This window comes from Catharus ustulatus, chromosome 1, assembly GCF_009819885.2.
Source record: "Catharus ustulatus isolate bCatUst1 chromosome 1, bCatUst1.pri.v2, whole genome shotgun sequence".
NCBI classification, from domain to species: domain Eukaryota; kingdom Metazoa; phylum Chordata; class Aves; order Passeriformes; family Turdidae; genus Catharus; species Catharus ustulatus.
In genome coordinates, this window is record NC_046221.1 from 45,760,824 (window position 1) to 45,785,132 (window position 24,309).

General features: G+C 40.5%; 1 protein-coding gene across 3 annotated transcripts in view; it reads left to right on the forward strand.

The window, feature by feature from the left end:
- The window catches only part of FYCO1 (FYVE and coiled-coil domain autophagy adaptor 1), a 46,683-nt gene that overhangs the window by 15,488 nt on the left and 6,886 nt on the right, over positions 1-24,309 (forward strand). For 2 of the 3 annotated variants that reach the window (XM_033058469.1, XM_033058477.2), the window contains exons 5-16: positions 251-357; positions 1,250-1,393; positions 2,133-2,226; positions 2,620-5,250; positions 6,120-6,212; positions 7,239-7,357; positions 8,255-8,422; positions 8,845-8,994; positions 10,432-10,637; positions 10,979-11,123; positions 21,175-21,258; positions 23,551-23,646. In XM_033058469.1, the coding sequence (XP_032914360.1) occupies positions 251-357; positions 1,250-1,393; positions 2,133-2,226; positions 2,620-5,250; positions 6,120-6,212; positions 7,239-7,357; positions 8,255-8,422; positions 8,845-8,994; positions 10,432-10,637; positions 10,979-11,123; positions 21,175-21,258; positions 23,551-23,646 (4,037 nt within the window). The remainder of the gene's footprint in view (positions 1-250; positions 358-1,249; positions 1,394-2,132; positions 2,227-2,619; positions 5,251-6,119; positions 6,213-7,238; positions 7,358-8,254; positions 8,423-8,844; positions 8,995-10,431; positions 10,638-10,978; positions 11,124-21,174; positions 21,259-23,550; positions 23,647-24,309) is intronic. The other variant, XM_033058484.1, reaches the window with a different exon arrangement.

Genomic DNA, 24,309 nt, shown 5'->3' on the forward strand with positions numbered 1-24,309 from the left:
TATATTATTATAAAGTGGACAACAACCAGCTGTAGAAACAAATTCATCATTTCATAAAGATTCCACCCAATGACAGACTTAGGAAAAAGTGTTTCTCAGTGACAATTCTTACTGGCTTCCTTTACAACTTTTTCCTTTACAGTAGCTTATTGTGAGTGCTTTTGTGTTGTTTTGCAGGCTGTTCTGGACATGTCTCTACATGATCACAAATGATACTTAACTTTCTTTTCTTGTGGTTTCTCCCTTCCAGCTACGAACCTCTCTTGGAAAAGGAAGAGCATTTCTTCGTTATTCCCTGGTTCACCAAAGGCTAGCAGACACCTTGCAGCAATGTTTTATGAACACCAAAGTGACCAGGTGAATAGCAAAGTGCTTTTTTAACGGGTGTTTGCTCAGTGTGAGCAAGCAACATCACCTAATAGCTATTGAAAGAAATTGAAATGCTTCCAAATGTTTGGCTTAGAGAGCTGGTAATAGGATATGAAGGATCATAGACTTTTTGGCCTGGGTCACTGGTTCATACCTATCTTGGGTTTGTAAAGATTGAAAATTATTACAGCTTAATATTAATATTAATATTCATATTAATATTGTGTGGAGTGGGTTGTGCTAATGCTTCTGTACATCAGTTTCAAAGGTGATGTATTTATAAGTATTGAAGATCCTGGGTTTGATGGCCTTTTCATCATGAGAGAAGATTAATTTGGATGAGTTGCACAAAGTCCCAGAAGCATTTGCATATATCTGTGGATGGTCACACAAAGGAACAATTTGCTCTTGGCCAAAAAATTCCAAAGATAGTTTGTATTTGGTTGGAGGGACGCTAGTAGGGTTTTAAGAAAAAGCCAGCCATTTTCACGATGTATTTAACTCTGTATGCTGCTTTCTGTTCCTAATTTTTGATGTATTAAATGTGTGCTGTAGGTATTTACTGTGTTTATCCAACGTATAGCAAATATTTTGTTTTGTCAGATTTGCCGAAGCACTAAAGGAAAAAAATATTTTGTGCAGGGACTCCTTTAAAGATATTTATGTGGAATTAATTAAATTTGTTTAATTTCATTTACATTGAAGGGATGAGATATTGTTTGGTCGATCTGGTTGTTTTCATTTGTGTTTAGAATACTGTATCATAGTTTTTCTGAGCTAGAATGAATAATGATGTAGGGGTTTTTTTTGTAAGAGAAACTGCTGTTTCCCTTTCGCTTATGAATGAGTATTACTTATCTTTTATTTGTTTGTTTTCAAGTGACTGGTACTATGCAAGAAGTCCATTTCTGAATTCCAAAATGAGTTCTGACATTGTGGGTCAACTTTATGAGCTCACTGATGTTCAGTTTGACTTGGCATCAAGAGGCTATGATTTAGATGCTGCTTGGCCAGCATTTGCCAGGTAAGATGAGCCACATTGTGATTTTGTATTAACAAGTACAAAAAACACCTGTTTGCTAAAGAATCTATAAAAGCTTCTGCTTTTGAGGGTAGGAATACTTGTGTTTGAGCAGGTATATGCTTTTTCCAATATAATTAATCCATGACCAAATTGTCCTGTTTCTCCTTCAGTATACTGAGCACCAGCAATGAGAGATGATGTTCTGTAATATGGGACTTCAGTAGCTGCAGTTTAGGCCCAAATCCTAAGCTGTTCTCATCTATGCACGCACAACAAGAAATGTTTTTAGCTTCCTCTGTTTCAAGAGCTGAGACATGTAGTGACTGTACAGCCAACTAGTGTGCTTCACTTGCAGCCGTGGTGATCCGCCCTACAAGTGGGGGATAACAAAAACTACGAGGTCTGGTCCAGATCCATTTGTATCAATGGGGGTTTTTTAGGGTGCTTTGCTGCCACCATCTGATTGAGCTGCCACCACACAGCAATACAATTCCTTAGAGCAAGGCTGCCTTGGATGAGGGAAGTGACAGCTATCAGCCCCATCACCTTTTATAGATGCCTTGGATAGCCCTCTTTTTTTTCATCAACTTCAGTGGTTGTTGGCTGAGACAGCAGGTGCAGTTATGTCCTTTTTTTATGTGGTAGTTACCACTAGATAAATCTTACATATACAAGTAGAAAGACACATATATATGTGCTTAGACTTACCTTAGATATTGTTTCTCTGTGTGACCAACAGGAGGACTCTGTCCTCTCTTGGATCTTCAGCATATTTATGGAAACCCCCAAGTCGCAGTTCCAGCATGAGCAGTTTAGTGAGCAATTATTTGCAGGTAAGCAAATTGCAAATAAGCATTTATATGTCATGATAGGTCTTTGGTTGGCATAGTTCCAGAGAACTTAATGGTTTTATGATGGTTATGAGTCTTATAATCTAAACTATAAAAAACATTTTTAATTAAAAGTAAAGGGAATTGTCTGTCAGCTCCTTCAACTTAACATGCAAATTTTGTAGAAGAAAAAAGATATGTTCAGAAGACTACCTGCAGATAGATATGTTTTTATTTATCTTTTGGGAAAACAAGCCCCATTTCCTACAAGTTGATATCTTGTAGTGCTATGAAGGCAACACACAATGTCACTGTGCATTAAGAACTTGAACTTGCTCTCATTTGAGCACACCATTTAAAGCTTAAAATTTCTGATTTTCCCTTCTGTTCATTTAGGCACAAGAGTTTCCTTCCAGCCCTGATGTAAATAACTCACTAAATGTTGAACACCTTGAAGGCTACGAAGAGATGCGTTTAGAACTTGACCAGGCTGAGCTGAGGCAGAGGGAGCTTCAAGACCGTATTCACCAGCTAGAAATTGAGAACCAGGAGCTCCAGGCAGCTGTCAGCCTTCAAAAAGAACAAGTACAGGTAGAAAAGGAGAAGAGCAATAACTACAGTGAGGAGAACTCTCGGCTGACAAAGATGATCACAGAGTTACAGAAGCACTGTGAGGTCTCACACTCCACTCAGAGCACTGTCCGTGACCTGCAGAAGTGCCTACAGTCCCTGGAACTGAGTGCAGTGGAGCAGCAGAAGGAACACTCAACAAAGGTGGAGCAGCTGTTGACCAGCAAGGAAGATTGTGCCTCAAAATTGCAGGTTTCGAATCAGGAGCTGGAGACCTCTAGGGCTTTGATTGCTGTGAAGGATCTTTGCATTGATGAGCTCAAAGCCAAGCTGAGTTCCACAGAACAGAAGAACCTCAGCCTCCTTGCAAAAGTCGATGCTGCCTTGGACGAAAAGGGACAGCAAGCCACAGCCCAGTTTGACTTTGCCCTACAAATACGGGCACTGTTAGAGAAGCTTCAGGAGATGGAAAAGGAAAAGGCAGATATGCAAAGACTCAATGATGAACATGCATCTCAGCTGAAAGCAGCAAGGGAGGAGCTACTGCTAAAAGAGCAGGCACAGAAGGAACTGGAATCCAGATACAGTAGTCTCACTGCTAACTCCAAAGAAGAGAGTGAAAAGCTGATTGGGAGCCTGGAGACCATGGCAAAGGAAAAGGATGCGCTTCAGATGGCCCTGACTTTGAAAGGAAAGGAGATGGCTGAGCTGCAGACCCAGGTAATGGGGTCGCTGGCTCAGGTGGGTTCACTGGAAAAAAATCTTGAGGAAGCCAGGAAGGAAAAAGAAAAACTTGAGGAGGAGTATGGTAGGAGGGAAGGAGCACTGAAGCAGGAATCCCAGTTGCAAGCAGAGCAACTTGAACTACAGGAGGGTCGCTTAACAAAGGTGAGTCAGACTGTGTGTAACCTTCAGGAGCAAAACCGGAAACTCTTGTCTGAGAAGGAGCATCTTGGGCAGAAAGTCAAGGAGCTGGAGCAGCAGATGGAGCAGCAAAACTCTGCAGTGAGTGAATTGGATGAGGAGAGCAGGAAACTGAAAGCAGAGAAGGAGAATTTGCAGCAATCTAAGAAGAAGATGGAAGAGAAGCTGAAAAACCTGGAAGCTTCTAAATCTTCCCTAGAAGCTGAAATAGCCAGGTTAAGAGCCTCTGAGAAACAACTTCAGAGTGAAATAGATGATGCCCTGGTGTCAGTTGATGAAAAAGAGAAGAAGCTTCGGAGTGAGAACAAACAGCTGGATGAAGACTTGCAGAATGCCAGGAGGCAAAGCCAAATTCTAGAGGAGAGGCTGGAGGCTCTGCACTCAGAATATGAAGAACTAAAGCAAAGAGAAGAGACCTCCAAGGAGTCTTTTGCCTCACTTGAAGCACAGCTGAAGAGTGCCAAACAGCATAGTTTACAAATGGAAAAAAACTTGGACACTTTGAAGGAAAGCAAAGAGTGTATCCAGTCACAGCTCACACAGAAGGAAGTAGAACTGCAGGGCATGGAGAGCCAATGTCAACAGCTAAGAGCAGAATCTGAAAGATACAGGAAGAAAGCAGAAACTCTTGAGACAGAAAAGCTCGGTGTTGAAAAGACATGCCTTCATCAGACAAAATTTATAGAATCTCTCACATCAGAAAAGGAATCAGTGGAAAAACAGCAGCTACAACAGGCAGCGTCCCTGGAGAAGGAGGCAAAAGAACTGGCCTTCAGACTGACCATGAGTGAAGAGCAGCTGAAGGTCAACCGAGGTGAAGTGTCCAGGCTGCAGGCAGAAGTCCTTGATCTGCGAGTCAAGCTTCAGCAGGCCATTGATGAGAAAGAGAGGATAAGAGGTGAGCTCGCAGTCGCTGAGACTGTCTTGAGTGAGCAGAAGACGCTTGTCCAGCAGCTGAAAGAGCAGAGTGAGTCTCTCAACAGAAATCATGTGCAAGAACTGGTGCAATGTAAAGAAAGGGAAGAAAAACTAGAAAAAGAGCAGGAGAGAACAGCCCATCAAAAAGCTGAGCTGGAAAATAATTTGATGAACCTAAAGGAAGAGCTGTCTAAGGTTAAGCGATATTTGGAAAATGCTAGAGTGGAAAATGAAGAAAATAAAGATCTCCTCCACAGGACCAACACTGATATGGCTGAACTTGGAATTCAGATTTGTTCCTTGACCTCTGAAAAGGTGGATGCAGAAGAGCAGTTGGCCCAGGCCACAGAAAGATTCAAAGAACTGGAAAAACAGGCAGCAGAGCAACAAGACCAGCTGAATCTTGACATCTCTAATCTCAGAGAGGAGAACAAGAGCCTGCAAGAGAAATTAGAGGAGGCTCAAATGTGTGCTGCAGCTGTCCCAAGTCTGCAATTGCAGCTGGAGACACTAAAGAAACAGGCACAGAGTTTCCAAGAGACCAGCCAAGAAGAGCTGTCTGCAATAAAATTTCAAATGAGCACAGAGATTCTAAATTATCAGACAAAATTCAAGGTAAATTAATGTAATTATTATAGCTGAGGGAGCTGCTTTACCATCTGCTGCAGCAATTACTGCATGAAATCCTAAGATTTGTGTGGGTCAGGCTCTGAGACTAACATGCAACTAGCCTTAGCCTGGGAGTCTGAAAATGTCTCTGTGCTCATGACCTAGGCCTATCTGAAGTAAAACAACTCTTCAGAGTTTATGGATGTGTGTAGTGGAGAGGCCAGGTGATACAGAAAAGCAAGTCAGTACTCATGAGGGTGATGATTCCTTACATTGGCATTGAACCCCTCTGGTCACAGCTGTGGTTGTTTCCTTTTTTTGTAGGAACGTTTCAAGACCTGTTCCTCACACCTATAACCCTGCTTATCCTAAGAACTGATTTTGATGAAAGAAAACTTAGACTGACACCAGTTGCTTTTGCATTTAATTCCCTCATGTATTTTTGCTTTCAGCTGCTCGAGGTAGCAGCTGGGAAGATCAAAGTTTTGCTTCCAAAAAGCATGAGTCAGCCCTGCGTATATGAAACAACACACCTAAAGGCTGAAATTTCATTGTGTTTGCTTTGCCATTCTGCAGAAATGTCTAAGATCGGTGGTTGATCAGAGGCTTATGCCATTGCATGGGTTTGACCTTTTTCTTGAGAACTGCAACAGCCTATGCAAAATGACAGTAAAAGACAGTTAATGTGCCACCATAAAGTGATTTTGCTTGATTCCAAGAGTTGAGTGTCTTTTCAGCTGTCTTTCATGAGCCAATGGCGCTGCATTTATCCCATGCATGGCAGTAAAAGCACTCATAATTCACAACTGGGAATTTTGTAGGTGAGGGGGTGGCTGCTGGAGAATTATTAACTACTGGCTCAATCTCTCTGCCAGGCTGTCAGTGAGGAGTGTGGGAAAGTAAGAGAGCAACTTGAGGAGCAGAAGCGACAACAACATGCAGCGGAAGAAGAGATTACAGAATTACAAGTAGGTGCTTGATCTGAATTAAAACCAGAGGTGTGTGTGTCAACATATATTAGTGTTACAACTGGGAAGGCAAGCAGCATTTCTGATGACTGACTGTGAGTCTGAGAATACCCTTGTTTAAAAGCAGGTGCTGCAGACAAGGTGCTTCAGACAGCCACTGAAGCAGAGATTCTGAAAAGCACAATGTCACTTAGGATTTGTCCTGCCTTGAAAGCTGGCCAGGTTTTATGTAAGATCTGGCTGTGTGTTCTCTTCTTAAATGGAGATGTGGTTTTTAAGATGTGTCTTTCTTAGGCCCTCCCTTCCCGTACAGCCACATGGGTAGATCTATCTATTTGCAGGCTGCAAAAGGCTCTGAATTAGAGAATTAATGTGACTGAGAAAGAACCTAGCCATAAAAAAACGGAATTTTTGCAGTAAGTTTATCAAACAGTTGAGTTTGGGTCATACTGAGTTTTAAGGAACCTGGAAAGAAGAAAGTTAAGATTACTGGATGTAGCCTTGCCTGCTAGGAGAAAAATGTACCTTTAGATGCAATTAGGTATGTCCCCTGAGGACTCCAAGTTTGGCAGACTTCTCTGGAGAGTCTAGCTGTGAAAGAAGTTGGATTGTTTCCAACTGTCTTTCATATTCCATATGGGCTTTAATAAACAACATTTTCCTCCTATTTAATTTTTCTCTTTTGAAGCTTTTAGGTGGTGACAAAGCTTTTAGAGTGTATTCTTTTACCATTATTTATGAGAGATTTTTCTTGATAAGGAGGCAAAAACTCAACTGACATGGACTAACAAGAATTACAGGCTTAACACTGTCTTGCTTTAGCATGTATCCCTTATTCAGTGTGACAGAAGTAATCAGTCACTAGTACACAACTAATTACTCCCTGCTTATACAATAATATCTTAATTGGTCATTTGGCTGTAACTGATTCTTTTAAAACTTTGGTAGCTATCTTGGTAATTGTCCTGTTCATGGTGTAAAGTCTTGTTTTTATATGTAAGGAAATACAATAATTCATTTTACTAGGCTGCAAACACGAGTTTGTGTAGAAAGCTGGATGAAGCAAGAGAACAGCTGTCAGAATCAGAATCTGCTCGGCTGCAGAAGGAAGAGGAAGTGACTTCTCTAAGAGAACTCTTGGAAAGGTGAGTTTGGGTTCTTTACAGATGCTGTTAATTTGTAGGCCAAGCAAGGGGACAATAATCAAAACATATTGAAAATTGCCATGGCTTATGAAGTACCATATGTCACAGGCTTTATATAGAACAAATAGTATGTGGGCAGTGGCAGGGAATATCAGATTGACACTTCAGATGATAAACATGGAAATTATCCAGCATATGTGAATGCATAGCTTAGTTTTTACTGTATTGTTAATTTAGCTGATATAAATTCATGAAAGATATTTTTATAACCTGTTTTTACCTTATAGGTTTAGCACAAAATTTAAACAATATTGAGTTTTTTTATGGAATGGAAAATTTTTACTTTTGGACAGCTTGTTTTTTATCTCCTCTTCATGAAGTTTCAGGGAATCAGTAAGAATGATCTGAATGGGACCACATTCTGCATGTCTTTGTCAGGTTTCTTATCAGGTTTAATGATCTAACTCAGGATGTGTTTTCGAGGTCTGTAGTGTGGGCCGCCTGTGTGGTGTGGATAAGCTGACAGTCAGAAATAGATTTTCATGAGGCGTGGGCTCACACAGTCTAATAGGTTAACCAAAGCCTATGTATTTTTATATTTTTGTGCTGATATCATCTGTATTATTCCTAGTTGGTAGTCATCATAAGCTTTACTATAAGCAAGGCATCCAAGAAATTGCTGGTTGCTGGCTGTGTTCACTAGATAATGGATCTATGTGCATTTTCTGTGATGCAAAAAACTGGGGAGATTCTGTCTACCTCTAAAAAATACGCACACTGAGAAGAATTTCACTGAAACTACCTGTTTATCAAGGTGGAGGAGCCCTTCCTTCCACAGGGAAGACTTGAATTTACATGAGCTAAAAATTATTCATAATTGCCTTTGTATTTGATCAGGATCCAAAAAGAGGCTGATGAAGCGAAAGAGAAGATCCTGGATTACACTGAGAAGCTCAGCAAGGTGGCAGCAGACAAAGATAGCAGTGACCAGAAGTTATTTGCTGAACTAGATGACCTGACAAGAACAAAGCAGTTCCTCGAAGAACGTTTGATAGAACTTATCAGGTAGGCATCAAGATAAACAGCAAACAGAAATTAAACTCCTTGCATAGGATGTTTAGGGATACTTCTTAGGTCATTCAGGCTTATATTCTCAAATTGAAGATACAAGTAAAAGCAGTTGAAATTTTGCATTTCCATCCATAATATAGTCAAAAAATGTAATACTCAATAATATCTCCTTAATTTGATGTCTGTTTTGAAAAAATATGTAGTTCTCTGCATGGCATGTGTTCTTCTCCCTGTCTTTGCAGAAGCTTCAGTAGGTTTTCTGATCTATCTTTACATCTGAAAGCTCCTCAGAATTTTAGGAGCAAAAGAATTTTTGCTGTAAAACTTTCATCAGCATTCCAGTTGAGGTTGGCTGACAATAAACCAACACTGACAACCTCTATGTGTTTTTCTTTCTTTTAATTGTGTCACTGCAGAGATAAGGATGCTTTGTGGCAAAAATCCGATGCTCTGGAGTTCCAGCAGAAGCTTAGTGCAGAGCAGAGGTGGCAGGGGGACACAGAAGTTAATCACTGTCTGGACTGCCAGAGAGAGTTCTCATGGATGGTACGCCGACACCACTGCAGGTCAGTTGTTGAGCTGTATTGCACTGTAAACTCAGTAAAACTCAGTATGATCATCTACGTGGAGGAAATATTTCTTAATGTTCACAGTTCAGTGATCAAAATTGTTGATACAGGATGTCATAGAGGCTAAAAGAACACATGAGCTTGTAAGGGGATAAGACATTATTGGAAAGATCCCTTGACATGTATTGAGACAAAGTTTTGGATGCAACTCTGACTTGGCGAGTCTGTTAGTTTCACATTTCTGGAAACAAAAATAATCACACTCTGTATAATGTGTTTCTTTGAAGGACTGTGCACTACTCTGTTCTTGCTCTAAACAATATTAAATAGGATGGCTTTGCTACTGTGAGTATTCCAGAACAAGTTTCAACATACTGTGCAATTATAAATTTGTTTTTTTACACTAGGTGTGTTCAGAGATAATTAACTATTGCAGAGTAATCTTTTTTTAAAAAGTGGATATTAAATTATTTCCCCTACAGTTAGCATTAGTTATCCAATCTAGATTTATTAAAAAGTATTTAAATAGATACCTTTCAGGGTCCTGGTGACATGTTTGCTTTGGCTCTTTACTGTTCCTTGTCCTCATGACGCGATTTGTCATGTAAGGAAAGAAGGAAGTACTGCAACTGTTTCCATTTCATGTGAATGTAAACAACATTCTATAGCGATTAGTGAACGGTGAAGTAATTTTGGGTAACAACTTCTAAATTACTAATTTCTGCTAAGGTCTCTGAAAGCTGCTTGTGTCTTCACCCAGTAATGATTTAAATGACTAAGGAAAACAACACCGTTAAAATTTCCTGAGTAGTAGTCATTCCTGATGGATACTTTTCTTCATGAAAATCTCAACATGCTCATTAAAAAGTAGCTGTCAAGCTTAATACTGTGAGACTTCAGAGTGGAGAGGGCAGGAGGGATGAATGTACACCTATGTGTCCAATACTGGATTTTTTTCCTTTCTGAAGGAAAGAGGGGTTGTTATCAAGCAGAGATATACAGATGTGTTTTGAGAGTCCTTATAATTAAATCGAGTTTTGTTCTACCTGTCTGTGAGATCTGGCCTGTGTAGTATTATGTTCGTTTTCTTCTTATGTACTTAATATAAATATTATTTATTTGCCTTGTATATTTGTGGATATTTTATTGGGGTTTTTTGTTGTAGTTTTTTGGGTTTTCTTTAAAGTTTTTTCTGTTTTACCTGTTTATTAAGGTAGGAAAGTGTGAATGTGAATTTCTGTCCTGTGCTTGTCAAGAAGACTTGTCTCACTTTGGAAATGAGCACAGTCTGTTATGAGTTCTGCCAGTGCGTGTAGCTTTCATGCTTTTGCAGTAAACAAGACCACTTTGAGAGAGCCCCAGACTCTGTCATGGAGATATATTCTGGACGTATGTGGTACTTTTCTAACACCTTTGGTTTTGAATCATTTCTAGAATGTGTGGCCGCATTTTCTGCTACTACTGCTGCAACAACTACATGGTGACCAAGCCTGGTGGAAAAAAGGAGCGTTGCTGCAGAGCTTGCTTTAATAAGCCTAGAGTCATTGTGGACAGTACAGATGACTCTGGATCCAGTGCCAACCAGGAAGGATCACCAGCTTCATTGGAATCACCTGTGTCGCCATCTGAGAGGGCTTTTGGTTAGTTTATAGTTTGCATGCTGTGGAGTATAAGTACAGTTCTTCAACAGTCTCCAAGAAATCCCATGGTCACTTCCTGCTCCAATGATCTGTAGGAGGTCATGGGGTGTTATCATGGTGGGAATGATCCCGTCTTTGAATTTGATTGGTATTGAGAGAAATGTTCATGTATATTAAATGAATGTCAGTCAGACCAAGATTTTCCATTAGTTTGAATAGCTATTTAATGTTTCTGCAAATGATGAGGAATTGCCCAGGCTTCCCCATTAAGGGTTCTGCTTGTTTGTTTTCCAGACAACCAGCTAATAGTGTTTATGTTTTTTCTCTTTTTTTTGGCACAGTTGCAAGTGAAGCCTCTAAACCACCAGATGATGCAGCTTTTGATATAATCACTGATGAGGAACTGTGCCAAGTACAGGAATCAGACTCTCTCCATAATGAAAGTCAGATGGAAAGAGACTCTCTGGATCAAAGCATGACAGATCTGTGAGTAAACACTGCTTCTCAAAGAGGGGCCTCTTTGGGATTTGCTTTAGAGTTTTTTTTCTTTTTTTTCCCCTGTTTAGTCAGAGTAGTCAGCTCCTCTGTACAGTGAAGACCTCTGTTCCCTGGCCACATGTTCATGAGAACAACACAAGATAATTTTGGTCTATTTGCACAGTCAGCATTCAATTTAGTAAATATAAATGACTTCATGCTCTCTCTCTACCTGCTTCACCACATCACAGGGGAGCAGTCCCAGCTCTATGCTGTCATCAGGCCAGCTGTCACCACTAAAGTCAGCATTCAGGTTCTCTTTGTCTATAGACTTCCTTACTACCTTAGAGATGACAACTTACAGAAAAGAACAGTTGTGTAGCTACATCTGACACAAGTTTGGTTTTTTTCTTTCTTAAGAAAATGAGAGTGAGTGCAGATTTCAGTATTTCTGTTTCTACATAAATTTCTGTTTCAGTATTTCTATTTCTACATAAATTACCAATTAAAAGGATTTAAGGCCATCTGAATATCCAAATACAGTAATTTCACAACTATAAGGCACACCCTTTTGACTAAAATTTTAATCGGAACCTGGAAGTGCGCCTTATAATCCGGTGCACCTTATATATGGACAAAGTTCAGAAATTTGCCAACCCGGAAGTGTGAGTCACGAGCCAAGCCGTGAGCAGCAGCAACCGCGCCAGCCGGCACTGGGGGTGGGCAGGAGTGCCGGGGCCCGTGGCATGGGGAGGGCGCCTGGGGCTGCGTTTAAAGGCTACGCCAATCTGTGAAAAATGTTTGCAAACTGAGCACCTGCCAGTAAACTCTGCGATCATGTGATTCCATTACTAATTCGTTACTTTGTTCCATGTGGATCCTTGCTGCAAAAAAAAAGTGCACCTTATAGTCGTGAAATTACTGTACTGGGTTTGCAAATTACATTGTAGTATTAAAGTTTAATGTGTATCCGTTTTCAGGCAAAGTATTGTTTTACTATTGTTCAGATATTTTCAAATGTTTTACAAAAATTCTGTTCTTTAAAAATACATTGTCTTTTGAGAAGAAAAAACCAAAAAAGAGCAATTTCACCTAAATTATGTACTTGCTTTGCTTCCAAGCAGAAAAATAGGATAAATATAAATGCTAAACTGAAAATAGTCACAGAGTAAATAGTCTGCTGCTGTGAAAGCAGAACTAGACTCCTTTGCACTTAGCAGACCCATTTCCGGCATAAACCACAATGACTTGCAGTTTGACTTGAAGACAGACAATACAGACTTGTTTACTTGGTAAAAATATTTTCAAAATTCTACATATTTGTTTCTTGGTAAATACCTTAAATGTATTCTGCCTACTTTGTATACAGTTAACACGGACAGTATATTCCTGCTTATTATGTGCTGGGCAGACATGAATGAGCTGAGCTTCACAGTGCCCCTGTGAATTAAGTATTGCTTTTATTTTGCAAAAGGACAATTTGTGGTGGGGAATTTTTGTTGATTTGTTTTATGAAGAAAGAAGTGAAGTGTACTACTTCTTTTAATTCACGCTATCTGCAGGAGGTATATCTGCAGAAGGTGAATTAGCTCTGGAGTAAACAACCACGAGAAGAGAAATGTGTGGGTCACCATTTGTTTTAATTCAAGATTGGTCTAAATTCATCTTGTCAAAGTATTCAGGCAGGAAGGAAGGATTGCCACTAACAAATACTATTCTTGAAGAGCATCCATGGAACAACTTACAGTAATTTCACGATTACAAGCCGCACTGAGTATAAGCCGCACTTCCAGGTGCCAGCAACTTTTTGTTCTTTGTCCATACATAAACCGCACCTGATTATAAGCCGCACATTACAATACAGAGTGTGATAAAAGGTATCTATTCTATCACCATCTGTTGAGGGTGGGGGCAGTGATCCTTATCTCAACGGCAGATATTCTGCTAATGGTCCATCCACTGAAACCAGGCGGGGCATTGTTCTTTATCTTTTCACAACCCATCCTTCCTCCAGCCAGTCATTTTCTGCTAATGGCCCATTGAGTCCCACTGTGTGACTGATAAAATTACTGCATCCCATTGGAAGTTGCTCCAACCAGGGGGAAGAGCCCAACATTTCTTACCAAGATAAAAACAGAGGTTTTGGGACAGTAAAGGAGCCCCTTTCTCCATTGGACTCCAGAGGAAAACCAGATTTCTCCACATCACCACTGGACCTCCAGAGGGAAACTGCACCTTGTACAGGAGCACTGCTCCAACTGAGCCACATCTGTCACTGCAGGAGGATGCAGCCACCATGGAATGGGACTGCTACCAACACCCTGCCTGACGGTGTCAGGTTGTACTCTGACTGTGTCAGGGTTTGGAGTTTGTTTCTTTGTAGTACTGTATTTCTATTTTAATTTCCCTAGAAAAGAACTGTTATTCCTAATTCCCATATTTTTGCCTGAGAGCCACTTGATTTCACAATTATAATAATTTGGAGGGAGGGCGTTTACATTCTCCATTTCAAAGAGAAGCTCCTGCCTTTCTCAGCAGACACCTGTCCTCCAAACTAAAACAGCAACTTTTCATTCTTTGTCCGTATATAAGCCGCACCTGATTATAAGCCGCACTTCGGGCTCGGACCAAAATTTTAGTTAAAATGGTGCGGCTTATAATCATGAAATTACTTGCACCATGTAAAATTTTAAAGTTTGTCCAGCTTCTGTTGCTGTCAGATTATAAGCAGGATACCCAGGAAATAGTGCTTTATCCTCTGTTGCTTTTTGTTAGCAGTTTCATGTGCAGGTGGGAGAGTCCTACTGTGGTTGTACTTTGAACTTGAGACATTCTTTGCAGAGAACACAAATGACACCTGCAATGTTTGGAAGGTCTCACTAGCCTAAGCATTGGAGAGGAGAATGGCCTTCTTGAATTGCAGATGACTTGAGCATCTCGTGTTGATTGTGGGTTTGTGTTATGGGAGAGATCTAGAAATTGATATGAGTCAAATGGTGGTGCGGTACCTGTGGTGCATGTTAAAGAAAAACAGCAGGGCACAGTGCTGATTGTGACAACACACAGGTTTTCTCACTTGTTTCTGTGGTGAGGAGTACATGTGTACCCAAAGCTTGAGTGTCACTTAGCACAAGAGCAGGAAGTGCAGCATGAGACACTTTGGTTGTTTGTGAGAAATGTGCCAGAGCCCTGTACTGAGTATGAGCAAAGGTTCTGCCGACCCTCTGTCTTATCTCTGACAGCAGCCCATGAGAGATGTACTAAAAATTTTCCACTGTGTTTCCTCCCACAGTTCAAGGACCTGCAGTTCAGTGACTTTCTGAGCTACTGGCTTGACTGCTGCAGATTTCTTGGCTGTACTGGGCTGACCACCTTGAACTTCATGTAGACTTACCATTTTTATTCTTTTTCTTTCTATAGTGTCCAGCTACATGAGGCCTGTTTTCTAGGTGGAAACTTCACACAGTCTCCACTGGTATTCCAATAATGTTCTCTTTGCATGAAGTTGAATATTTTGAGTAGAATTTGCTTAGATATAGTGTCTGGGGAACACACAAAGGATCCAAGATTGTGGTTGCTAGATGCAGTCTTAGGAAGGCATACAAATAAGTCAGTTTTCAGGCTCAACTTCTTTATTGAGATCTGAAAATAATCCAAGCTTTTTTGGTTTTGCCAGAGACTTGAACCAGCTGGTGGAGCTCTAAAAATGAAGGATATGAGCAGCCAGGAGAGGAAAGAGAAGGGAGGTTTGCTCTCCCAAGTAGAAGATTTGCAATTGACATGGTCTCTTGACATAGTTTCTTATGACCTCACTCTGACTGACAGCAGAGATTTTCACACTGACCATACGTAGAATACTAGGTGTGAGTCCTTGCTAGACTGAAGATGCAAGTTGGTCCTCAAAGCGGTGAATTATCTTAAAGGACATTCCTGTTCCTATTTGTCCCCCTTTTGGTACCTACTGTACTTTCACTCTATTTTTCACTTGGCCTCTTCACTTAGCCCTGCCTGTTATTCTTTCCTTGAAGTGATGTGAAACAATTACAACAAAATTATTTCATAACAGCAAATTTTGAGAGGCTGCCTTTATCAGTATAGGTCAATTGAGAATCAGTTAAAACTCACCTTGGTCATCAACTGCAGAGGTGTGTGCCAGGATAAAAGAGATGATTCTACTCCCATAACTCTGGCTGGCCTTGAAGCAGTTCTTTCCTAAAGGTTAAGATTAAGCAGAAGTTACCTTTCAGGTTTGTTATGTGTGTTTGGACCAAGCCGATCAAAATCTTAAATGTGAGAAGCTGAGTTTAATTGTGCAATTGTGATATATCCTGCTATTTCAAGGCTTATGGTTTTCTTTTGAAGTGCTATATTTTTAAACTCTTATTTCTAAAGCGTTCACATTTGCATATTGTGTTCTAAAGCAAAGGGCCCCAGGATAAACCAAGCGCAATATGTTTCCATTTTTATATGTTGTGGGCTAATATGCCTGCAAAAAATGTTGCAGCAGCAAAATCAAGATCAATGACAGCAGAAGAGTGGAAAAACCCCTAAGTTGCCACTAGTCTGCTACAGGAACAAAGAGTTTATTCACACTTTGGTAGTGGTAGAAAGAACATCTCAGCCTGTCTGCACAGTGGTTGCTTTGCTTTGGATTCTTGTTTTTCCTTGATGACTCATAACACTCTTTGCTGACCTAAGTGGCTGGGCAGGGTGTGGTATAGTTGAAAGGGGGAAGTGAATGTGGTCTGAAGCATTCCCTGCCCAGTGCAGAACCAGCCAGGAAGGAGAGGGGGCAGGAACACCTCTTGCCATCCTATGCTGGCAAAGCCTGCATTGCAGCTGTGTTGAGATGGCACCTTTACACATGTAGTCACACCACTTTCCTTCGCAGCTTTGTTTTTAAGGATATTTCACTGTAGAGAAATAAGAGATTGTGTAGTAAGGAAAGGATTGCCTAAGCAGCTGTTTCCTAAGGGGAAAAGTGGTGAGATGGGCACACTGCTGCCAAAAAGGGTCGAGTTCCTCTGAACTGTGGTGCTCTGATAGGAAGGCCTGGGTATTAATGGAGAGTAAAGGAGCACCCAGAGAGTGTGGTCTTTGCAAGAATGGTTTGAAGCAGTTAAAACTGGTATTTCAAAGCTGTAATGCAAAGGACTTTGACCCTTTGCACCAGACCCAACCCTGCCTTTATTGCAAGCAGCCCACAGCTGCATAAAGTCCTCCCTTTGCTCCTCTGCAACAGCCCTTCTTTCTTTCCCCTATTCTCCACACCTTTTCTACTACTTTCTGCAAGAGCTTTTGCACACTTTTCTGCCCCCTGCACATCTTTTTGCCTCCAACTGGGAAGGCAAAAGACCAGAGGTGGAAAGGGAGAACTGGTGGAACAATGTTGGAAAACAGTTAAGGAACCCACAGCTTCATGAACAAGGGAACCAAGGTGCCAGGAAAAAAAGACTGCAAAGATGTTATGATGCGAAGAATATGTGGGAAATCAGAGTTTGAATCTACAGAAGCACTGCTCAATGTTGGAGCCCATGTGTGTGGTATGATATCCCTGGTATTTACAAGGGATCTGGTAATCCAGCAACATGAGCTCTGTTATCAGGTATAAGATGCAAAGATGCATATAGGACATTTAGACTGTGAACCTGATATTAGATGAATGGCAGATGAAAATGCTGCTTTATTACAGAAATGTTAGATGAATGCTAAAGATTTTGTGTACAGACCTTGTCGTAGATGGAAAAAAAACCCCAAAATATCCAAAAAAACCCAACCTCACGTGAAACCCAGCATGAAGATTGAAATATATATGGTTTTAATCCAGGAATTCTCATTAAATGAATGGGCTGAACTAAAATATGTAATATATTTGAAACCAATCAGAAAAGCTTTCATTTACAAACACCATTCATAGAAAACCAGCAGGCCAGAGGTTTGGGAGTCAGGAAATTCAAATTACCTTTATGTCATGAAAAGTGGACCTTTATGTCATGAAAAGTGGAGTTTTATCTCATTGTTTTTTATACTTTTGAAGATCTTCTGCACTCTTAACTCAGTTATCAGCTTGGACTAAAAAAGCAAGAAGCAATGAAGTATCATGATGAAAATAAGTTGGTTCTAAGCTGATCACAGTGTTTTTACTAATAGTATTGTATTTCCTCTTTCACTCAGGCTCCCTACATCAGTATTTACAAACAAAACAAAAAGAAAAAAGAAGCTGAAGAATAGTTGCCAGATTTTCTAGTTTTATAGTGGTTACATACTTGTGGAATCTGTCCTATATAAGCAGTAAAAGATTTAGAGTCTTCCTCTTCAGTGGTTTGCCACTCTTGAGCTATAACTTGTCATTTGGTATATCTTGATTTTTTAATAATTTTGTGCTAGTACTTCCTGATTTTCATACCTGCAATAAGACAGCCATAAAAATAAGCAAGAGCTTTTGTTATAGTAATTGCATATTCAAAGGTACTGTTCAGTTTAAAGCTCCACTCCATGATCTTTATGAATCTGAAGAAAGTATAGGGTATGTGGGTAAGAATAAATAGGACGACTATAGGGAATACTTTACAGATTTGTTCTTTTGAAGACTTTTAGTACACCGTACAGTTTTAATAATTAGTGAGTGACAGATGATCAGGGCTAGCATGGGAATAAAATAAGCAAGAATCACTTCAATCACTTCAAGAACCAGTTCTGTGTGATAACTTGGGTATTCTTCCTGACATGTTGCCTTATCAAAATTAACACCTCATAAAACACAAAGTATGGTGCAGCAAATGCTTGTGAGATCACCCAGATCAAGACAGAGATTAATTTGCCCTGTGTCATTCATTTGGTTTGACACATGGGCTTTGGTGGCAAAAGTAACAGCAATAAGCTGATCAGAGGTGATAGAAATTAGAGTTAACACTGAAGTTTATACAAGCGCCACATAATATGACATGCCACAGTGTCTGAAGTCCACTCTTGAGCAGCAGAGTATGCCCAGAGTGGCAGCATCCAAAGAAAAACCCAGTCAGCTATAGCCACATTCTGCCAGAATCTTCAGTTTCATGTAGAAACTTCTGTGACAAAGACCAGTGCATTTCCAGCTAGGCCAAGGATGAAAACAACAAAATACATATATGGCAAGAAGACTCTTGTTAATATGAAAATTCTCATTTCTGTTTTCATAGGGATCAGTGATGGAGAAGTTATGATAGAAGTTAGCAGTATCTGTAGTTGCCATGTTGCCTTCTCTTTAAAGGCAGCCTGGAAGGAGACATATTGAGATTTTTTTACTCAGCAAATAATTAAATTATAATGCGTTCAGGAGACAGACAAAATCCTAAGTGCTAACAGATAAGAGTTGTAGTAAAGCATCCATGACAGACAAAAGCAAATCTATTTATTTGCTGAAGAGGATTGTCTTGACAGTCAAGACCCAAATGCAACAGCTGGTGGATTTGAATACATCATCTGTTACCAGATTTATACTGATGGGGACTCAAAAGCATAGTCAATTACAAAGAGGCTTCTGAAAACAGCATAAGGATTAAGCTTTCTGATACAACAGTAATTCAGTGCTTGGATTGAGGATTTCTGGGGAAACCCATGAGAGAAGTAGAATTTGTTTTGCCAAATTTACCATTTAGGCTCAGGTTTCCGACTCTGAGCATCAGAGTTGTTTAGCTTGGGTTGGACTTGTCCCAAAAGGCAGAGTTTGAGTCTCAAATGAGTACTTCAGAACTTGTAGTTCACTTAAGTCTCATCTTGTTCTTTAGATGACAGTCACATCATCAGATGACAGCACTTATTCCTTTCCCCATTTCAAGTGACTTACTGAAATATGGAGGATTTTTGTTAATGTACTACATTTGTATTACTCTCAGGGGAAGGAGTGACCAATCCTCTGTCAGCCCCTTTCATCACACTCCCTCTCAAGTGTTGATAGGGTTTTGCAGTGTCAGCTCTCCAAGTTAAGGAGAGGCTTAACCCTAGCCTCTCCTTAACTCAAGAGCCTTGCAATCAGGACTGTTGCCGGCACATAAAAGTAGCACCCCTAAGACTAGCAATCTTTGCAAGCTGTTTACCTGGTAAATTTAGTCTTTTTTGAGATAGGTTTATTGGCTTTTTAAAGATTTAGCCCAAAAGCTAAATGCCCTCCCTCTTGAGCTATAAAAAACATGTTTTTGTGAGATTAATCCTACTACAAGATACTCAGCATAAGATTAGAACTCACCTCTGAATACTAAAAATTGGCTGAAGGGCCTCACCCAGTGAGCAGTTCAAGTGTCCCTTGGTTCTGCAAGAGAGGGAAAAACTATTGAGAGAAACAAGCCCATGCAGGCAGATCTCTGCAGCAACTTGTGCTACTGTAGCTGGAGTGCTTATGGGACTCTGACTTGTAGAGCAGTAAGCTTGTACCTGTGACTACTTGAGTTTGGTACCTGCAAATGGGTATAAAGAAAAACAGCACCAAATTTGACTTATTTCTGCAGCATCACTTATTGAAAGAGCACTACTGACACAAGAAACAGCTGTGTAATGCTCTTTAAAAACTGAGTTCTCACTTGTGCTTCATTGCATGTGCTAGCAATTTCTTTGCCTCTAAGAAACAAACTGGGAGCAAGGGGCTAAATATTCACAAACTGTTCTTGTCAAACAGGGGAGCAATAGGTTGTGATAACCACCTGCTTTTATGAGTTATTTTCAGATGCAGAATAAGGTATGAGGATGACACAGCAGTGGCTAAGCTATGTGGTAACATATGGGTTGTGTGAATTTCTCCCATATAGGGAGTAGGCTGAGAGAGTAACTGTTACTCCGGATGGTCAGTCTGAAGAACATTTGATTGTAAAGCTGTGAAGGACCTTGGGTATAGAAACCACCTGGCTGCAGGGAACCTGCAGGCTCAGGGATGGAGCAGCCTCTGTGGAGGTGCAGGCTGGTCAGGGAGGGCTGGGCAGCAGCTCTGCTGAAAGGACCAGGGGCTCCTGGTGGATACTGGTGTAAAATCAGGCCAGAATCAGGCTCTATCTCTCCTATAATTCTGCCTCAGTTTCCCTTAATAGCCTCTAAAGAACTGTATGAAAAGAAACTTCAAAGGCATCTTAACTAGTGTTACCCACAGAGGTGGCTGTAGCCTTGGTGACCTATAGGCTGCAATATTTGGGCTATACTGGCAGCAGCTTGTCAGTATTTTTAGTGTCGATTTCCAGTCGTCTGTTTGCTGCCTCCTGCTGGAACGGGGACTTGAAGGCACCCTGGTAATCCCTAACTGCTTGTTCTGAACATTTTGCAAATGCAGTGTTTGAAAGCTGTCTTCATCTCAGAGCCTTTGCCAAACTGCTTCCCTGTCACAGTACACAAAAAAAAAAGCCAAAAAAACCCCAAAAAAACCTAAAAAAAAAAAAAATTTGCACACTGTCCCCAGCAGCACAGAAATATTCCTTTGTCATGATTATTTCCCTAGCTTGCTTTCTCTGTGTTGTCTCTTGTCTTGAAGATACAGCATGACCAGTTTTAAGGCTGGGGAGTCCTTTTGTATTGTTTGTTGGTTGTTTTTCTTTGTTTCATACAGGATGTAGCATAGCTAAGTTATGCGTACTTTTTTGAGAAATAGCTGGGTTTTCCTTTATAGCAGTCAGCTGCTCACCCGTAGCACCTAGTGATGGATCTTCAAGTCCATCCATCTTTTTTTGTGTAGTTTTGCAGTTGTCTGTGTGATGCTTTCCCATCTCAACATGTACCAGGGTTTGCCCTTAACACTTCCATCCCTTTCCCACCCATACACCTTCATGTAAGACACTGTCTTGCACCCTCAGTGAGCTCTGTATTCCCCTTGCTCCGTCCCCAGTCATGCCTCTTTTCTTGCCCATGTCAAGGCCTGTTTGTGGTATTCTTCCTTCCGATCCTTTACTGTCCTATTTCTAATTTTTCTACCCTTTGTTGGGTTGGAGAGGAAGGGTAATAACTAAGTTAGGGTGCCTGGGGTGGGTCTGACCTGCTAGATAACAGCAGGGAATCATTGGTGCACTTCAGCATAATGCCTTTGATTGTTTCTTTGCATTTTCAGATGTGTTTGCTGGGCTAAGCAGCTGTTAGGGGCTCTGTACAGCCTCCAGTCTCCGTTTCAGGTTTCTGCCTTTCACACAATTCGGTAAGACTCACACCTGGAAGACAGAAGTTCTCTCCAGAAATCATTGCACTGCTGACAGGCAGATGGCTTCTGGGATTTCACTGCTCAGCCACATGAAGACACCTCAGACACACAGCTATAGCTGTTTGAGCTCAGGTGTTTATGAAACAGAAAATTGCTGAGTCCAGATTTGAAACAGCTTTTTTCAGGTTTTAATTCTAGAAGTGACTTCTAACTTTTAACTCCCCAAGCCATTTATGATGTTGGCCACAGTATTTTTAGTATCATTTGTAAGAAATGCTTTCCATGTATGCACACCAGACCAGACAATCCACCTTAAGGATGGGGACCAACAGCAGGTGACTGAGGAAGTGCATAAGAACAAGACAAGCATGAAGCAATAATTCTTCAAAATGCTCTATCAGCTTCCAACTATCTGTGTCTTGAGTCTTTGCTGAATCAGAGCTGTTCTCTTCTTGCTATAGTGTCTTTTCCATGTTTCATTCTTTCTGCTTTTAGCCCCACTTCATTTCACTTTTAAAAAGAAGGGAAACAATACAGACTGTTTAAATAGATATACCAGAGGGTGCATATTTACAATGTGGGGACCAGGCAAGCTGCAGGAACATCCTTAGTGCTGACACAGAGGGTGAATGGGTCATGCAAGAATAAATTCTCCTGTCAGGTGAAAAATGTTCCAGTTAAATCATGGTACTGTTTCTACCATTATAGCTTTCCAGACTTTAGACTGTTAGACTCAGTGAGATATAAAGAAAAAGGAAGATTTTCTTTGTGATTATAAGGCACTTTTGCTTTAATACACAAATTATGAGACTTAGCATTCCCTTAGCCTTAGATGTGTGGTGAATGTATTGGGTGGAACAGCTAAGTGGTAAGCTAACCACCTAACCATGTACTGGGTTGCAGCAGCAGGTATAAGGAAAATTGTGTGTTAGAGGAGAACGCGGAGCATATATTGGTCCTGGAGTTTAACTTACATTTCAGGTTTCCAAATGAAAGGTGAAATTAATGGATTAAATTAAGAACTCTAATGGCATTGTGTAGTAAATCATGGAGTTTGACACTTCTGAAAAGCCTGCATGAATTCAAGGCTGTGAAATTAAAGCTGTGTAGCTAACCTGGTGGGATGGGAGACTTATGTGCATTGCTGTTCCCACTGTGAAAGCAAAATATATGTGCCGGTTTACAAACTACACTTCAGTTTTCTAGGTTTTTTGGGTTTTTTTTTTGGGGGGGGGTGTTTGTTGTTTTTTTCTTTTGTGTTTTTTGGTTTTTTTTTGTGGGGGGGGTTGTGTTTGTTTTTTGCTGGATTCATTTTTTTCAGAATCAGTTTCCTTATCTGGTTGTATAAAGATAGTTAACAATGAAATTATTTGTATGTATAAGTATTTGTACAGATGTTGTACTAACCTTTATGGACCAACACGTGCTAAGTACTTCATTCTTAGTGTCTGGTTACAGCTCAGGTTTTGGCACTTAATTACAGCTTTCAGTCTCCCATGCACATCCCAGCTGTCTCTTTAGGGTATTAATAGTAGTGATGTGAAGTCCAGAGTTATTCAAGAGGCTGCAAGAATAAAAAAACACAATATTGAGATAACAGTTCAGTAAATGTATAGACAGTGTGTGGAGTTTAATTTGCAGTCATAACAGTAAATTCGTCCTGTTTCCAAACAATAATGTCATTGCACTAAACTGACATGTGTTGACACAGTATATTCAGATACTGCTTGTCAGATACCTGAAAGAGATATTTTCTCCTGCTCTTCTGCTCAGCAGTGCCCCTTGCAGAGCAATGTCCCATTGTGTAGGCTGCTATACAACACCACTGGATTAAAAGAAAATTAAAAGAATTGGTCTACAAGCAAGTGTGTCAAACGCTCTCTTAGGGCATTACTGCACTTGGTGGTTCAGATGCACATATGGTATTAAATTTTATTAGATTTCACTGGTTTTTTGGAAGGAACCAACCAGCTGGTTCCCTGTTTTACGGGAACAGCAGCTTAATTGTCTCAAACTGCTGGAATGCAGAGAAACAAAACAAGAATCAGAGAAGCTCTAATTTACTTGGAAACTATCAGCATTTGTTTCCTGACTCTCAAACTCATCCTTCTCTCTGTGTCCAGCCCTGTGATTCACACGTGGTGCTCACCCAGAGCATATACCTTTTTTGAGGTAAGGAGTTAATAGCAGGTCAAAACATTTCTATTTTAGGAAGGCATCAGCATGCAGATCATATTTGATCACATACTACTCAGAGAGTCATGATGTTCCTTCTTTTCCTTGTTCTAGAAACAGCACGTGTAATTCTTCAACCTTTGATGAATCGGAAGACTGGCAAGTTGCTCAAGATGCTGAGATATGCTTGTTGAAGTCAGGAGAAATTATGTAAGCAGAACAATATCATTGCTGTAGAAGAAAGCATTAAGGCTGAGCTCAGATATCAGCTATGTGAGCACAAGCCTTGTAGGCTTCTGGAAGAGCTGCTCACTTGTGTCCCACAGTAGAATTTGGTCTGGGGAGGATGAGACGGTATAACTCAACCATGCAGAGCAACAGCAATGAGCCAGGTCCTCTCTCTTCAGTCCTAGAAAACTTCAGTGCAGCTGAGGAATAGAAAGAAAGATGTAGGTCCACATAACATGAGAAAATATTTCCTATTTTTATTGCAGGAATCACTGTCAACACAAAGGGAGAAGAGAAGGCTGTGCAGTTCTAACAGTCCCTAAAAGAAACTGCAAGGGCAAATCAGGGATTGCAGCTGTAATTGGACCTTTGCCAAAGGGAGGGAATTCATGGCCTTTTGGAGCATGTATCTGTTATTTATTGGTGGCTTCCCAGAATCTGTTTTGCCTGCTCTGGTTGATACATGCCATAGCATAAAATGTTCATCTAAGCCTCAGCTCAAGTTCTGTGTGTACGGTATGCGCACAATTCTCTGCATGTGTACTCTGAAATTCCTAGTTACATGCAGTAGTGATACAGCATGTCACTTGCACAGCCAAGAAGGGAATCCGATGTGTGGAAATGCTCATGACCTAGAGAAATTCA